The sequence below is a fragment of the Eurypyga helias genome, unplaced genomic scaffold, assembly GCF_000690775.1.
Source record: "Eurypyga helias isolate BGI_N326 unplaced genomic scaffold, ASM69077v1 scaffold19535, whole genome shotgun sequence".
In the NCBI taxonomy this organism is placed as follows: Eukaryota; Metazoa; Chordata; class Aves; order Eurypygiformes; family Eurypygidae; genus Eurypyga; species Eurypyga helias.
In genome coordinates this window covers 16,195-33,603 of record NW_010249809.1, presented here as the reverse complement: position 1 = coordinate 33,603, position 17,409 = coordinate 16,195, and the positions used below count along the sequence as shown (strand labels likewise).

At 54.6% G+C, this 17,409-nt stretch overlaps 1 protein-coding gene across 1 annotated transcript in view; it reads left to right on the top strand.

Annotated features, from left to right (window-relative positions):
* Nucleotides 1-8: 8 nt before the first annotated feature.
* Nucleotides 9-17,409, top strand: part of SLC38A10 (solute carrier family 38, member 10) — a gene marked incomplete at both ends in the record, with an annotated part of 31,960 nt that continues 14,559 nt past the window's right edge. Inside the window, 9 exon segments of the mRNA XM_010151504.1 lie at nt 9-27; nt 3,377-3,422; nt 4,927-5,020; nt 6,167-6,310; nt 7,921-8,045; nt 11,589-11,691; nt 12,479-12,661; nt 14,447-14,558; nt 15,179-15,285. Of these exon segments, the coding sequence (XP_010149806.1) occupies nt 9-27; nt 3,377-3,422; nt 4,927-5,020; nt 6,167-6,310; nt 7,921-8,045; nt 11,589-11,691; nt 12,479-12,661; nt 14,447-14,558; nt 15,179-15,285 (933 nt within the window).

The following is a 17,409-nucleotide window of genomic DNA, read 5'->3' as shown; positions in this document are numbered from 1 at the left end:
GCAAGCGCAGGACCTACCCCGGCCTCGGTGAGAAATTTTCAAGCTCTAGGGCTTGGGTTTTTTTTATTTAAACTGCGGTTTTACTTAATTTACAACTTTCATACCGATATTGTTGGCATAACGACCCGTTTCTTGATGTCGTCTTCAATTTGTTTTCTTCTGTCAGTCTCTCACCCCTACTCCAGCCCCACGTCCCCAGGGGAACGCGAGGGTTTAATTCCGCTCTTGACAGCGCCGTTAATCGGCACGGAATTGTTTTGACTCTGCGGGGCAGGGGAGGAGATGCAGCGCTGACTGATCCAAACCCAAGTTTTCGGGAGCTGGCGTAGCGGGTGTCTGGTGTAAATTATTGGTCTCGGCACGAAAGCCGCGAGCTTCCCCACCCAGTGTGCTGCCGGGGACATCGGGTTCTGCCAGCGGGAGAGCCTGGCACGGAGCTCGGGCTGCCTGGATCCGAGCTGCCTGCGCGTTTATGGCAGAGCAGGGAGGAAACGGAGCGCGAGGTTCCAAACGGCCAAGAAAATAAAAACATCTGTAAGATTCATGTGTGGGTTGCTGGCAGAGCCCGCCAGCCCTTTTCCTCGGAGCTTCTTGCTTCTGCGCTGGCGCCAGGGTTGGCCTCTGCTTGTGACCCTCTGATTCTGACCGACCTGGGGGGCGGGAAGAGGTGGTCGGCTTCCAGTCCTCTCCGTTGGCATGCAAAATGACAGGAAAAGGCTTCTTTTACTCTGTTTCCCTTATTTTTCTGGGGGAGGAGAGAGTTGGCTGGCATTGCCATCTGTAAAAGCGGCTCCCTCGCTGACCTTGTTGTTGACAGATGGGTTTTCTCCATGCTCGCCGTGCCCGCGGTGCTGCTGCTGGGCCGCACGCCTTGGCTTCTGCCAAGCTATAGCTGCTAGAAACGGTAAAAATCAAGGAATTCTGTTGTCTCGGCGGCTCGGGCCTGATAGTAGGGGGGAGGAGGGGGAGCCCCCAGGTAGCCTCTGCCTCGGCCCCCATCACTCCAGCCCAGCTGCCCCCTTACAACGCATCTTTGTGTGCCGCTTCCCCGGAGTACAGAGAGTCCCCTCCACCTTGGAGCGTCTCCCGGGAAGAAGGGATCCTCTGCTCCCTCCGAAGCCAAGGAGTTCGAATACACAAGAGGGCCAGTAATGCCTCTTAAACTTCCTGGCACGCAGACGCTGGTGCTGAAAGAAATGCCTCTGCCCTGGGAGAGGTGCCACCGGGAGGGACAGCCCCGAGAGGAAAGGCAGCGCGCCCGTAACGCATCCTAATGCATCAAGGTTGAGCAGCTCCACACAGACGGCCTTTGTCACCGGGAGCTTGTGCCCCAGTACATCTGCGAGGGATGCTGGCAGCCCCCGCAGCTGATCCTGTGGGAGGCTTTGGCAGCGCTGAAAGATGTCAGAAAGTTTTGCAAATTAACTTTGGGCAGCCAGTCCCTTCCGGAGGAACAGGGAGCGATCGTTACAGCCACAAAAGAGCCGGGGTCGGAGTGGGCTGATGTCTAGCCCCGATGTCTTCGCACCGCTCTGTGCCTGGAGGGCTTGGGTATTACAAATATTTTGCTCTTCGCTGCTGTTCTCCCATGCTGTGTGGGAGGGAATGGCCTTGGACAGCTGTGTGGACATGGAGGGGAGTGGGATGCAGCTCCCAGATAAACCAGGAGATGCGTTAATGCCTCCCCTTGCAGGTCTGGGTCTTCGCGGCACCGGGTACCGACCCCGTCAGCAGCACGCGGATCCCTGTCAAGTGCTGAAACGCAGGTTGCCCGCTCTAGTAACCACTGAAACCACTTGGTTTAAGAGGGCTTCTCGAATGACTGAGCGGATTCAGCTCTGCCCAGCCTCTTGGGCGTCTAGAGATTCCCTTTCGAAGGTGCTCGACTGTACGGTCGTTGTCTACTTCCCCCTTGAGAAGATAAAGGATCCGGTTTTTCCCTGCGTCCCCAGATGGGGACATCTGGCATAACGTCTGAAGGCTTGTTCTCCTTAGAGCATCGCTCCAGATCAGCCAAGGGGACTGTTTCTCAGCACCCCTGGCCCAGGCCGTCGCTGGGATCCGGGAGGCCCCCGCCCTGTGTGGTGTGAAAAAGGAGCTCACGGGAGCGGCTGTCTTGGAGACCGGCTCCGCGATGAACCGTCTCCAGGAGGGATGTTTTGCTGGTTCCTCTCTCATCCCCAGCCCCTTGGCTGTGTGGTTGCACCCCCCAAGGGCTGTTGCCTTTTCCCCTTATCGTCACGACTTCCCAAACGAGGTGGGAGCTGGAGGCCGGAGCGATGCGGCGGCTCTCGGGCAGCATGCCTGGTGGCGGCGGTTCCACCCACTCTGACACCCAGCCATCGGCTATTTTCAGTCCTACCCCACATAACAGCTCCGGTTTATTTTTCTCCTGTGGGTCTCCCCCCCACTCCCCCCCCATTCTGTGGGAGAACATCTTGTTTCCTTAATTTTTCAGCTCAAGCAGAGTCCAAAGAAATCCGAGTTTGTAAGTTAATATTTAAAATAGCAGAAGATGCTTCCAGAAGGGAACCAGAGCTTGTTTCCTGGTGGCCCCCCGGCATGTGTGCTGTACCTTGAGAGAAGACAAAGGAGAATCTGGGGTTGGGGGGTGGTTTTCACGTTGGACCGCCCAAGTCGGGCAGTGCGGTCTGTGTTTGGAACTGGAGATCTCAATTCCCATCCTTCCCAGTAAGATCTAAAAATAAAAGCGGAGTTTTCTGGGCGTTTTTAAGAAAAAACACAATGATTTAAGGGCGACCGATCATTTTCTGCTACAACCCAAGTATGGGAGGGGAAAAAGCAAACCCCAACCACCCCGCTCTTGGCAGCAGCCCTTTGGTGTGGGCTGTGAGGACGGGGTATTCTGGGTATGGGATGGAGCGTTCTGGGCACCGTCTCAGATCTCCCATCCAGCAGCGTCAGGCGGTTCACTTCTAGTGGGAAGATAAAAATAAAAAAGGAGAGTTTGGTTGAAATTTTGCACTGCAGTAACTTCTTGCCGCACAACATCTTACACAGGCGCGTTTTCTCTTCCGTGCTGGCTGTCTTAATGTTTGCCATGTGTGACTGCTACTTCACACCACCTCTTTTATTTTTTTCTAGTTTAAAAAAAAAAAACCCAAACTGCTTTCTATCTTCCCCTCGCCTTTGTTCCTGCCTTATGTGGTTTTCAGTTTGCAGAGGGCATGTCAGAAAAAGGGAGTGGGAGGGTGAGCAAGGGGAACAGTCCCCAAAACATGACGCCGGTGGGTTCCTGCTGCGCTGCCCTTTGTCGCTGCTCTCGTTTGATTTTTGAACCGACGCCCGTGCCGCGTTCTGGACCTTTCTTTGGCTAACTACAACTGTTCTTCTTTTTTCCCCCCTCTTCTTCCAGCATTTCACGCCTATGGAAAAGCAGGAAAAATGTTGGTGGAAACAAGGTAATCTGCAACTTATTTAAAGCTGGGGTAGTTTGGTTTTCTTTAAAGAAAATGCTGCTCTCTGGCCTCTCGTAGCCTTGCTGCGCTCCTGTTTCTTACCCTCCTGCCTCCTCTGCTCCTAGAGGTCTTCCTTGCCAGCTGGAATTTGAACGGGAGCGCGAGCTCCCCTCAGCACAGCTCGCAGGTGTCGCCTTCAGCATGTCCCACCCGTTCCTGAGCTTTCCAAGATAGCGGGAGCACAGGAGTTGGGGAATGAGCCCCTCTCCCGCCCTGCTGCCTGCGCTGTGAAACGACGGGCCTGTCGCTTGTGGCCCTTTTCCAGGGGTGGAATCCCTGCCAAGATCGCCGTGCGGTAGTGGGAGGGAGAGCGTTAGGTACCTCGGATCCACCCTTTAGCGCGCTCCTCGCGGCGGGTGCAGCTTTCCGCCGGGAGATGCCAGGCGTGAGGAGATGCCTGCTCGGAGAAATCCCATCTCCATTTTGGGACAGGTTCTGGTTCCTCAGCTGACCCTAGTGCAAGTGGAAGCTCCTCGACAGGTTTCGTTCCGCAGTCGCGATGCGGCATCCTTGCCGCGCCGCTTTTTCCAGTGGATATTCCTTGTTGGAGGCATCTCGAGCCCCGGCAAGTCGCTGATGCTGGCTCCTGCCCTCCTCCCAGCTGCCAATTCCTGCACAACACCAAAAATACACCGAATCCCTGGGATGTTGTTGTCCACGCGGGTGATCGCCGTCATTGCCGCAGGGCTGGTAACACAGTCGGAACCGGGAGGGAGAGTGGTCCGTGGGATCGTGGCGGGGAGGAGAAGCAGCTCATCAGACAGCCTTTCCGTTGGAAGTGCGGTCCGCGTTGTGGGAAGAAGTTTGAGAGCCGATTCGGTAGCGAGACTTTCACGGGAAGCCCCCGCTGCGGGGCGTGGGGCTGAGGGAACCTCTTGCTGATTATTTTAAACCCTTTTTTTCCAAGAAATAAAGGAGATCTTGCCATCTCCAAGGTCTGGGGGACTTTTTTCCTGCGGTTCCAAACCCGCACACGCGCTGTTACCAGCACGGCGTCTCGCCGAGAGGGTGGGCGTCAACGGCGGGTGGATGGAGCTTCTCTGGTTTTTGTGTGGCTGGGGTTGGGTGGCCCACCCCTCACGAGCCTGAGGATGGAAGTGTGACCCTCCCCTCGGGCACGGGTACTGCTGCGCAGCTGGCTCGTGCGGCTGTGAGAGCGGGCTGACGGCCTGCTGTATCCCCGTGGTGGAAAACCTTCTTTATGACTGGTTGCCTATGTGTTTTTCGGTGGGATTTGGCAAAATTTGGGGCTTGTCTCCTCTGTGAAAGGCCAGAGAGTCGTGTTAGAGGGTGGGTGTACGCTGAAGCAAGGCACGCCGGGGCTGCTCTGCGTCTGAACACAAGATTTTAAGTCACCTTCTTAGCATTTTCTGCTCCGCTCTTCTGGATGTTTCTCTGTAAACGGACATTTTTATTGTCTGGTTTGTATTTTGTTGGCGTTTTGCAGCATGATCGGACTGATGCTGGGAACGTGCATTGCTTTCTACGTTGTCATTGGTGATTTGGGGTCCAACTTCTTTGCCCGGCTGCTTGGTTTCCAGGTAAATAAATCCTCTCTGGATCACATCCACGACACGGGCAGGGGTTCCACTCCTCCCATTGAGCCGTGTGTCCTTTGGGAAGGGCATCCTGCCTTTGCAGGGAGCTGGGCAGCCCACGAGGCGGTGTGGGATGATCTCGTGGTGAGCACGGCGTGGTTAGCTCGGTGACGTTTGAAGCCCAGACATATGGCAAACAATCAGATGCCTGAAACCTCCACTAAGGCGTTTCCAACAAAGGAATTCTTTTTAACTTGGGTCTCTCTTCATTCTGGAGCAGATTCCTGGAGGAGATGATGCTTCCTGTCTTAATTCCTACCCCTAATGGGTAGTGACAGGCGGTTCCTCTGTCCCAGCTGTCACCCCCGCTAGCTCAAGAGGGATTTTTGGCCTGTCCCTTGCTGTTTTGGTGGCTGAAGTGACTGTGCTCCTGCCTCCCCTTTAAGCTAAAATCAGCTGTGAGATGACCCTGGTTTTGGCTGAAGACGTGTGGAGGCAGCTCCTCGTGGGCAGGAGCTCTTGCTGCTCTTCCCAGAGAGCCGCAGCACTCGGAAGCAGCATGGACGCGTGGAAGGATTTTTGGCGGGGCTGTTATCTGCTCCGCCTGATGCTGCTAAGCTCCGATTAAGGGGCTGTGAAGTTAAAAAAGATGCGTTGTGGCTGCAGCCAATTTGGGTATTAAACATTTCCAAGCGTTTCGCAGCGTTCTGCTATGATAAATACCAATGTGAGGTTTTGATTAATTTTCTGGATCGGAATTTTCAAGACTTCAATCTCTTGTCTCCCGAGTAAGTTTAGTTTTTTATTTAATTGCATGAAAATACCTAAATAGCTTGTGCCGGATTAGCATTTTAACACCCCCCTCCCGCCCCTCCCCAAACACTTCCAGTTCAGGATGGACCTGTCGCGCGCTGTGCGGAGCAACAGTGGCACCCAGTGACTGTGCGAGCTAATCACAGACCTAGCCGAGGCAACGGCGGGCTCGCGGCGTCGCATCTTTTTAACTACGTGCAGAAGCAGAATGCCACGTGTGAAATCCATCCTGGCTTCGCATCACTCCGGAAAACTTAGGCACAGCGGGGAGTTACTTTGCTAATTTGGTGGTAATACCCTCCGTGCTTCAGTTCTTCACGCGAGTTCCTTTTCCAGGTCTCCGGCAGTTTCCGGATAGTCCTGCTCTTCGCTGTCTCCCTGTGCATTGTCCTTCCACTGAGCCTCCAGCGGAACATGATGGCCTCCATACAGTCCTTCAGCGCCATGGCTCTGATCTTTTACACGGTGTTCATGTTCGTGGTGAGTATCGGTGCTGGGAATGCTATTTTCCCATTGTTTTAGCACAGATGTTCCCACTGGGACAGCCTGCAGGTGCAGGCCTTGAGTTTACAGTGTCCCTCCTGGTAATTAGCGTTGCTTGTGCCGGGCATAACGAGAGGTCTGGGTGCTTGTGCTGTTGGGGTGGGGAGGTGGAGGCTGTAGGAAGCGGCCGGTGGGTCTGTAAGTTATTCCGAATGCTCGGGCCTGCGGTGCCACCAACAATAATAAACCACAAATCGAGTTGTGGTTTATTCTGCTGGTTGGTGTCTTATAATTTAGGGCTCTGAACTTTAAATCAAAAGGATGGAAGATGTGGGGAAGAGTGGCTGGAAGCAGAAGGACTTTCATCGTGTGTTATGCCTTGAAAACCATAATGCTTCTAATTCTGGGGGAAAGGCAGCTCTCATGAAGAGCCCGAGTGTGGACTTTGGATGCTTTTTTTGCAGCCTTTGCTTAACATCTTTGGGGCTGCCAACAGTTTTATTTGTCAGGCACCAGCGCTTCTATTTCTTGAGCACTGAAACTTTGTAAAGTCTTAAATCTGGTTCATGGCATAAACTTGTTCATGGATATTTCTAGGAGAGTTTTTCCTCCCTGAGGTGAAAGGATTCTTGGCCATTTAGATGAAGTAGGGCAAGCTGAGAGTTACCTAAAGCCAGCCCTGTTTGCCTTGGCCAAACCCCATTTACTGAGACTTTCCCTTGGTTTTTAATGACTGCAAGTCATTAAAATGACTTTGCGGGTGCTCCTGTGGTTTGCTTGGGGAGCCCCAGCCCTTTCTCTCCCAAATTTCAGGAGCTGAAACACAAGGAAGAAAATGGAGGTGTGGAAATTCTTTTTTTTTAGTCGGTTGAGCTGGGTCACCCCTCTGAGCTTCCCTCTGGAAGGAGGCTGTGATTTGCACAGCTGCCGTGTTCCGGGAGCTGTGCCTTTAAGAAACCCACAACACTTCGGGAGAGTTGGCTGCACTAGAACGTCCTCTCTGGGGATTAGCAAACCCCCATTCAGGCGATATTATAAACAGGCATTCAGACATATTTACCTTCTGTTTCCTGTGCAACCCAATGCCTGCCAGATTCCCTGTCCATGGCAGGAGCTCCCCTGGCCTCGCTCCCCCTTTTCCTGAACTTTATCCATGCCTTTGGTGAGCCGGTGGTGTTCAATGGCTCTGGAGTAGCAGCGTGCAGGTGGGAGTCCTGTTTTAGGAACCTTTGTCTTGCTGCTGAATAGGATTCTCCAAGGCAAGTGTTGGATTTTTAAAAATCCATGCTTTAAAAAAGGCGCAGAAGAAATTGTCGGGAATGAGAATTCCCTCAAGGTTAAATGCGTCTGCGGAAATTGTTCCACCCTGGTGCGTGCTACGGTGTCTGGTGGCATCAAAAAAAGGGGGAAGGGGATGTTGGAGATCCTTTAAAACACACCCTGGGGGTAAGGGGCCGTGGGAGGGAGCGTTATTAAAGGGTGGGAGTGGGGAGCTGGGGGATCTGGGGCTGCGGTGGGCAGTGTAAGCTGTTCCTCGCCGAGCTGCCGCGCGCCGCCGGGTTGTTTTGGGGTTGGACCTTAAGCCCTTTCCTTTCTCTTGGCTGCAGATTGTGCTGTCGTCCTTCAAGCACGGCCTCTTCGGCGGGCAGTGGCTGCAGCGAGTTAGTTACGCTCGCTGGGAGGGCATTTTTCGCTGCATCCCCATCTTTGGCATGTCTTTTGCCTGTCAGTCGTAAGTACCTGCCCTCCCCGCTTCTGGCAGTTCTGGCGCGCTGTGGGTTTTCCTGAGGGCAGAGGGTCACGAGGATCTGCGAGGGATAGGTACCATCTGGTTTCCTATTTTATTAATCAGACTATCTTACGGCCCGCTGAAGTACAGCGTTTCGTTCCACTGTGACCCCTTGGTCACCTGGGTGGGGGAGGGAGCTCTGTTTCACTTGGGAGTTATTGGACTTGAGCAACACAAGATCATTGTGGGGTTCAGCCTGGAGAAGGGAAGCTCCGGGGAGACCTTAGAGCCCCTTCCAGTGCCTGGGGGGCTACAAGAAAGCTGGGGGGGGCTTTTCCCAAGGGCAGGGAGTGATGGGACAAGGGGTGATGGGTTTAAACGGAAAGAGGGAGATGGAGATGGGACATCAGGAAGGAATTCTTCCCGCAGAGGGTGGGGAGCACTGGGACAGGTTGCCCAGAGAAGCTGTGGATGCCCCATCCCTGGGAGGGTCCAAGGCCAGGCTGGATGAGGCTTGGAGCAACCTGGGCTATGGAAGGTGTCCCTGCCCATGGCAGGGGGTGGGGCTGGGGGGGCTTTAGGATCCCGGCAACCCAAACCAGTCTGTGATTGTATGATTTGGGCCAAACACCCTCAGTGTATTGCCTGTTGCTGCTGGTACAGCTGCAGGAGCGATGATTCCCCCTCATTTTTTGGAGGGAATGATTTAGTGCCGGGAAAGGTCGCAGGGCTGTGTCACCTGATGGCCGTGGGCCGCCCTGTGGGGTACGAATGCTCACGGCTGCTCGCTGCCTCCCTGGATCTCTCTGAGAACACTCAGAAGATCTCCCAGCCGTTGGATTTTTGGAAAGTCGTTTGTGCGTTTCCAGTTACCTGCTTTAACGAGTGTTTCTGTTGGAGGGCCGTGCCGGCGGGCCAGGCTGTTTTCACATTTCTAGCATTACCTTCTGCACCAAAATGGCAAGTGAGCAATACGTGCCTGGCCGGAATAGTAACAGACTTGAAATAGAAGTGTAAATCCAAATGTGGACACGGAAAAGACCATCCTCGTTTGGAAGGCTGGCAGAGTCGGGCTTTCCCCCCCCTGCCGGAGTTCTAGCAAACGGGTAGCATGCCAACAGTAAATGAATGTGACAGATAAAATTTGTGCAGACTGCTGTGTTTACACCCACACGCAGGATCCAAATCATCATTTTCCACTTATTGGCTCTCTTGGCAGCTCGGTTCCTACCCAAACACGCTCCAGTCTTGCTGTTTAATGTCTCCATTACAACTGGCAAAGGGAATTCTATTCTTTTACAGCTTTACTTTGTTAACATTTCAGAGTTCCTAAAATCCTTCGATTCCTTAGGCTAGCCACACAGCACCCAGCAGCATTTCGCTGGGAGTTGGAAACGTGGGGAAATGGTTTGGTCTGGACCAGCGTGCGCATACCTAAATATAGGCTCCGCGGCGGCACTTACGTGGCAAGCTGAACCCAAAGCGACGCGTTTTTTCCAAGCATCGGGGCAGTACGCTGTCCCCAGCCCGGGCAGTCTTTGTGAGCATGTTGTTCTCAGCTGGGTAGGTTTAATTTTGCTCACCTCGGTATCGCCTTTATAAAAAATGAGTAGTTGTGGCACGAAGGGAAAGGATTTCTGCTGCAGCAGCAATCAGCGAGGACAAATAAATGCGCTGTTATTCTAGCTTAACCCTGCTTTACATGCGAGTTCAATGCTCTTTGCTCCGTAGAAGCTGTCCTGAAGCTGGAAGGGAGGTCACTCCTCTGCGGTTACGGAGCGAGGACCCCTGCGTTGCCTCCGCTGCAGCCTCCCTGCGTGACCTGGGTCGAGTCCCCGAACCCTCTCATTAACGAGGAGTCAGTAGAGCTTCCCGGGAGAAAACTCCTGGTTTCTAGACGTGGCTGTTCTGGTGCAGAGGGGTGCAGAAATGCCAAATTCACTGGGATAACAAGTCGGGATGTTGTTCGTTGCCGCTGGGAGCATCAGCTCCCTTCAGGCTGGGTTAGTGCTGGGCTCGGGGAGCCCGTACGAGCTGATCTCAACAGTGAAGGTGAAGACACTCTCAGGTCGCTCTGCCCGTCTCTGAAGCAAATCTGCTCTCTCTGAGGCTGCTCTTTTGACTTACCCGCTCTCTGCTCAGGAGGAACCATCTGCTTGTGCCCTCTTTGCGGTGCAGCGTAACGGAGGATGCAGGGAGGGGTCCCTGACCCTTTGCTGCCCTTCAGTCCAGTCATTGCTTGAAACTACCCCCCTTGCTGGGCCGTGCTGCTCTGCCTCGAGAGGTGGGGATGGTCAGGAGGGCCTGGCAGCGTCTCTTGGGGGCTTGAGGGTTGCTGTCCTGCTCCTCCAAACCCAAATTCACCCAACGGGCGCTGCTGGGTGCAGCTGGGCTTTGCACGGCACCTTTCCCCATGGCACGGGGCTCCTGCACTAACATGAGCCTGGCCTGGCTGTGCCCAACCCCTCTGCTTCCCTCCTTCCTTCTCCTTCCTGAGCTCGGATGTTTGGCTGGCTCCCTTCCCCTCCTGGGGCTGAATACTGGGATGTAGTCTAGCGGAGGTGACTGCAGTGAGGAACCCAGAGTGGAGAGATTCCCGGGGAAGCTGCTCTCCTCACTCCCTGCCAGTAAAGGGCCGTCACGGCGCTGCGTTTGCAGCCCCCGCGTGCGCGTCTCGCGGGTTCCTGAGAGCCGATGTCCTCCGCTTCCTTTGTGCAGAACCCCTCGACGTTAAGGGATTAAGGGTTAAGGATTTTTCGGCTTGGCCTCGGCTTGACAGACTTTGTGTTGGTGGCTTGGTGCCCGCTGGAGCTGGGGATCCCCCCTTCCCATCCCACTGGATTCTCCCGCCCTTCTCTGAGAGTTACTTCAGTAACACGAAGCCAGGATGTAGCCACTTGAATTCAAGCAACAAAGAGGTTAATGAGTTGCTGAAATATGCACCTGATGTCAAAAAGTACATTCCACGGGCTTTCCAAGTCTGTAAATACCCCAAATCCCGCGGAGTTGGCGCTCCCGACGAACCCGAGGGCTCCAGCAGCGGCGCTGAAAACTGACAGGCGTCGCGTTGCATTTTGTTTGTTTAACTTGTCTTTTAGACGGCGCGATGCTCTAACCTTCTTCCTGCTTTTCCTCTGCAAACACGGCGTTGCTTTAATTATCAGCACGGAGAGCTCCAAGAACAACAATCTCCCGGCGCTGCCTGGCCTGGTGCCACCCGCGTTTCACTGGAACAAACGGTCATTCATTTTGCAACGCTTTTTGAACCAAAATGTTTACATCACACGTTCAGCTCCACGTGGTGGGGTGGGGGAGAGCAGGTTTCAGGAATGGTTTTTTTGCAGCACTTAAGAGTTATGAGTGTTCCGAAATCTCTTTGGCATTAGCAATCCAGATTGTGGAATAGCGGCGAGTGTTTGTGCTTCGCAGGGGGAAGGTGTCGGGGATTCTTTGCTGCTGGGCTGAGGCAGGGAACGTGCCCGAGTTGGGTTTTTCTCCCTCTCTCGCTACAGAAGGTTGCCTTAAATAATTTAACCTTTTCTACAGTCAGGTCTTGCCTACCTACGATAGCTTGGATGAGCCGTCTGTTAAAATCATGAGCTCCATATTTGCTTCTTCCCTCAACGTGGTCACCACTTTTTACATTACGGTAAGAAACTTCCCCCTTCCCTTTCCTTGGCAGAAGTCCCGCTCCTGAGGGGCAGCAGGGATGATGATTTATCTTCCCTTGGGGCTGGTTGCTGCTTATCTGTATTTATTCTCAAAGATAAGTCATTTTGCTGCAAGCAGAGTGAGATGGGAGATGGCAAACTGCACAGGGGACGTTTGGAGGGTCCAAATTATCCACGTGGTACGTTTCCTTGGGTGGAGGCAGAGTGCAGATCCAGCTTTTCCATGTGTGTGCTGTCTGCCTCCCAGGGCACGGGAGCTGGAGGTGCTGCCCCTGGCCTTTAGGAGCACTCCTTTCAGCCTGTTGCAATTAGAAGGATTGGAAAGAAGGAATTTTATGCCTCATAAAGCAGCAGTTAATAAAACAGAGTTAATAATTCCCAAGAAGAACCTTGCCCTGTGAGCTAAGAATCGTTACAGCCCCTCCGTCGTTGGAGGCCAGTCCGTGGGCCTGGCAGCAAGTGGGGTGGCGTGGGCAGCGTTCCCTCGCTGCGACGTCCTCCCCAAAATCCCCCTGTGCTGAGTGAGAAACTTGCCTCTGCTCTTGGGAAGGTCCCGCTGTTCCCTTAACTGTCCCTCTCAGCTTTTGGGGAACGCTGCAGCTGGGGCTGCTGGAAGGTCGTCTGCGGAGGTGGCCCCGTGTTCCCTCCTTGTCCGGCTGGTCCTGACTCGTGGGAGGTCGCTGACCTTCCCGATTTTGTAAAGAGCAGGTAGGAATGTGCTTTGGGGTCCAACCCTGACCGCTCTCCTCCCCTCCCGCCGGACAGGTCGGCTTCTTTGGCTACGTGAGTTACACTGAAGCCATTGCTGGGAACGTCCTCATGAACTTCCCTTCCAACCTGGTGACGGAGATGATCCGAGTGGGATTCATGATGTCGGTAGCCGTGGGGTTTCCGATGATGATTCTCCCGTGCAGACAGGCGCTGAACACCCTCCTCTTTGAGCAGCAGGTAAGATCCTCTCCGGTGGCCAGGAGCAGCTGGCTGCCTCGCTGTGCACCTCTGGGAAGGGGTTTTTGAAGGGCTGCTCTGGCGCTTCGGCTTCTGCTGCCCACCTGGGCTACTGACTGTTGACAGCTGACGTATTTCTGCCTCCTGGTAGGTACTTGCTGTCCGGAGGGACAAACCCTCCGCTGTACCGGAGGTGGTAATGGTGCGGCCGCAGGCCCAGGGCAGCCCGTAAATCCCGAATGGTTAATTCCTGGTACTTGGAGTTTCTTGTCCTCTCCGTAGAGGAATGGTGTGGGCAGAAGGGCTGGAGTTGCCGCACCCTGAGGCCCGCTCCTGCTCCTTCCCCGCTCCGTGGGGGTTTTGTCTCTCGCGCAGGAGTGTTACGCAGTTCGGAGTCGAGGTGGTTCTCTCCCCTCAGAAAGAACGTGCTTTTGGGAAACAGAGGAGCCTCCTTATTTCCTGCTGTCCCAGCTGGCATCCTTTTGCTGGCCAACTTGGCCTTGCTGTGCATTTAGCTCAAGCTTCTGTTCCAGGCCTCAGAGCCCGGTCTCCTTTCTTCTTGCTTCTGCGTCTGCCTGCTCACTTCTGCTTTTCTATTCCCGCCCTTGCCCCTTTCCCCGGAGCTCCCCAAGTAGCTTCTCCTCTCTGGGTTTGGATGTCCCCTTCCTCCGGTGTCTCCCCTGGCTGGTTGCTGCCGGCCCGGCGCAGAAGCTCGCGGGGGAACACGGCCCGTCCCACGCGTTCACCTTTCCCAGGGTCAGATCTTCAGACGGTTGTGACTGTAGTTGGTCTGTCTGACTTAGACTGTAAGTCCCTTGTGGGAGTAGCGCGTTCTCCTCTGTGTATTGTGCGGCGCTAAGCACGCCGATGGTATTCAGTAAATAACAGTGAGAGATTGTGGGAATGTTCTGAGGCCTTTGTGTATCTGCATAAATAGAAACCTCTTAGGGCAGGAAATAAAACTTGAGCAATTTATAGATCTAAATCCTGCCACTTCTGCCTGTGAGAAGCTCCCGGCTCTTTTCTCGCGTCGGGAGGGCTCGGGGATGGGGGAGGACGGTCGGTGAAAGCCAGCGGGTGCAGGGGCGGAAGCGCTGGAGACGCTTGGGAAGCCTTTGGTTCACGCCTGGGCTCAGCTCGTTGCTTTTTGGGCTCTGAACGTGTCATTTTGCTTTCCTTTCCCATCTGTGCATCCAGGAGAGCCAGGACCCGCTGGTTTTCCAGGGCACGGGAGTTCGCTGGGCCCTTTCGCACCTCCTGCTTGGAGGGTGGGGATGGGATGGGAAACGGAGGGCATCTGGAAACCCTCCAGCAGCACCCGTCCCCCTCTCATCTAGCTGGGTGTCCCCCGTCAAGTCGGAGGAGCGGGAATGTGTGTTGTAACGTGGGAATAGCCCTGCTCCCGCCTGTGTTGGGGAACACCTTGCTGTAGCAACCCCAGCGCCCTTCCCCCTGGGATCACTCTCCCTCCTGCCTTGGCTGCACCTCCTCCTCCTGCCCTTGGCCTTGGGGCCGCTCGCCAGGGCCAGGCGGCTGCAGTGCTGGCACAGGGATTGGGATACAGCTCCACAGTTCCCATTTGGAGGGGGATGAAAACGGCAGCTTTGGCCCCGTGCCCCCCGTCACTCTTGTTTTGAGGGTTCAAACGCAGTTGTGTATTAAAACTGCTCTTCCTAGCACACCCCTCTGCCTGGGGGTGACGAAGCTGCTGGGGTAGTAGCTGAGGGACTGTGGGGTCGTGATGCAGGAGCTAAACTCCTCCCTCTCCTGCCCTTTCTTTTCCAGCAAAAAGACGGCACCTTTGCTGCTGGGGGTTATATGCCCCCGCTTCGGTTCAAAGCCCTGACGCTGGCTGTTGTGTTTGGAACCATGGTGGGAGGCATCATGATCCCGAATGGTGAGTGAGGAGCTGGGGGGAAGGGCTGGTGCCTTGGCTCTTTTCTCTGGTCTCTCTTACCTGCTTTTCTGGGAGGGATGGGGACGGTCGCTGGGCTCAGGCCCAGCCTGTCCAGGGGCTCTGGCAGTCACAGAATCCCAGACTGGTTTGGGTTGGGAGGCACCTTAAAGCCCACCCAGTGCCACCCCCTGCCATGGGCAGGGACACCTTCCATAGCCCAGGGTGCTCCAAGCCTCATCCAGCCTGGCCTTGGACACTCCCAGGGATGGGGCATCCACAGCTTCTCTGAGCAACCTGTCCCAGTGCCTCCCCACCCTCTCCGGGAAGAATTCCTTCCTGATGTCCCATTTCCATCTCCCTCTTTCCATTTAAACCCGTCACCCCTTGTCCTGTCACTCCCTGCCCTTGGGAAAAGCCCCCCCAGCTTCCTTGTAGCCCCCCAGACACTGGAAGGGGCTCTGAGGTCTCCCCAGAGCTTCCCTTCTCCAGGCTGAACCCCCCAACTCTCCCAGCCTGTCCCCATGGCAGAGGGGCTCCAGCCCTCAGAGCATCTCCGGGGTCTCCAGACTCATTCCAACCAGTCCTGGGAGGGGACTTTGACTTCTCTTCTTCTTTTCCAGTGGAAACAGTCCTGGGCCTGACGGGTGCCACGATGGGAAGCCTCATTTGTTTTATCTGCCCAGCTCTTATTTACAAGAAGATCCACAAGAACGCGCTTTGTTCACAGGTCAGTGCTGATGCTGCTTGACACCTCCTCCTAAGCCCCCTGGGAATATAGTTTATTTGGCTCCAGCTGGGAAACTGCTCGGCACCTCCTCCAGCCTCCCCCTCCAGTCTACCCCTCCAGTCTGCCCAGTACAGGTGGGAGCTGTTCTGGTCAGCAGCAGTTGCATGACCTGCCCCGTGCTGCAACACCAGCTCTTTTTGTCCCTAAGACATCCAGCAAAGCGTTCATTTGGTGCGTAAAATGCCACTTCCAGTCCATCTTCCTGTGAGCTTCGGGTTCTGTATCCGCAGAATGGTGAATCCAGGCAGCCTATAAAACCTTAACGGGCCTTTCCATCCCAACCTGGGCTGGGTAAAACAAACACACTTTCCCAGCGATGCGGTTCTTGCTGCTGACCCTCAGCTTTCTGGTTTTAACCAAAATAATAATAAAAAGGAACACAAACACAGAGGTGTTGCTTCAGGAATCGATTTTTTTAAAGAAATTGGGGTCATCAAGAGGCTGTTAGAAGTTTAGCTTTTCCTTTTGCTCCAGTTGGAATTGGCCTCCTCGGGGGCTGAAACAAAGTGGCTCTTGACTGGGTTTGATCTCTGCTTTTGTGGGGCTGAAATGAACATATTTTGGGTTTTTTTTTCCTAACAATAACTTCGTCCACTGCCTTTTAGCCTCTGCCCCAGCATTCCCAGTCACTGTCGTGACTGGGAATAAGGTTTTGGGCAAACTGCGGAGTCAGCGGGGGGAGAGCGCAACATTTTTGTGGGTCCTACAGTACGAATGGCTTTTTCTGGGTTTAATGACTGTGGGTTTGCAAATGTACGTGAAGTCTTTAAGCTGGGCGTGTAGGTTTTTTTTCCTTGCCCTGTGCTTTCTCTGACACGAGGAAATAGTCCAACTTTCCAGCTTTCACTCTGAATTCTGACACTTTGGTCCTAACTTCTTTGACTCAAACCCCAAGCAGGAGTCTGAATGCCAGCCTGGATTTTTTTTTGAGGGGGGAAACAAAGAGCACTTTCAAGAATCGTTTTCTATTCCGGCCGAGCCAGAACGTTTCTCTGCAGTGCCTTGAAACTGCACTTAGGATGTGCTGAGCTCTTGGCTGCCCGGAGGCGGCTGTCAGCTGCCCGGGGTTGGACGCGGGGGCCTTCGCAGTGCTTTTTTTTTTTTACCGCTGGTCACGAGGCTGGGGAAGATGCTTTGTCCTGCAGAAATCCCCGCCCAGGAATAAAGGCTTATCTAAAGCATCAGCCCCCGGGTCACCCTGGCATTTCGAGGGGCTGGTAGCAAGCTGTCCAGCCTCCTCTGGAATGATCCATCGCCTGTCAGGTTTGCATACTTGCTTTGACCGATGCTCTGAAGTGCCGCGGCAAGGGCGCACCTGCCTTCGGGAAGTGCTCGGCTGCGGAGCACCTCCCTGCCTCCGCTCCGGAGCCGGATTCTGGGCCCACCCTCTCCTCTTTTCCTCCAGGTCTTCTGCAAAGGCTCATTTATTCTTTCCCTGAAGCTGTGTCTTTGGTCTCCTCCTTCATTCCTCCTTTCTTTGATCAGGCGCTCTGCTCCATCAAAATCTGCTCCTGTGTGAGGTGGCAGTGGAGGGGGGAGAGAGGGAGCCCTGGGCATAGCTGTTCCTCCCTGCTTTTCCGCACACGTACGGTGCGTTCTCCCTCCATCATCCTTCGCTTTCTTCCAGAGCAGCAGCCCTCCTGACTCCAGCTCCCGGGCTTGCCTCAACTTCCCCAACTCTTGCGTGTTGTTGCTGGTCTCGGGCACCCAGCAAAACCCCGGGTCGGGACGCTCACGGGCAAGATGGGAAATTCGGCTTTACCGAGCTGGGGAGCTGGTGCAGGCCGAGGCTGTGGAACAGGGGAGTTGCATTAAAAGAGGGTTCCAGGGGGAAGGCATATGGCCAATCCCAGATTTTAGGTGGCCAACAGAGAGCACCGGAAGTTTCTGCCAGTGGGTTGTTAATGGTCGCGGCCCAGCATGGCTTGGCCCGGGGGGTGGCTTGCTTGGAAGGCTCGTTGGAGAGACGACGGGGTAAGGGAGGAGTTAAAAAGCTTGACATCAGGCGTGCGGCGCTGCGAGTGAACCGGGGAGAGCGTTCCCTTTCGTGTGGTTGCGCAGCAA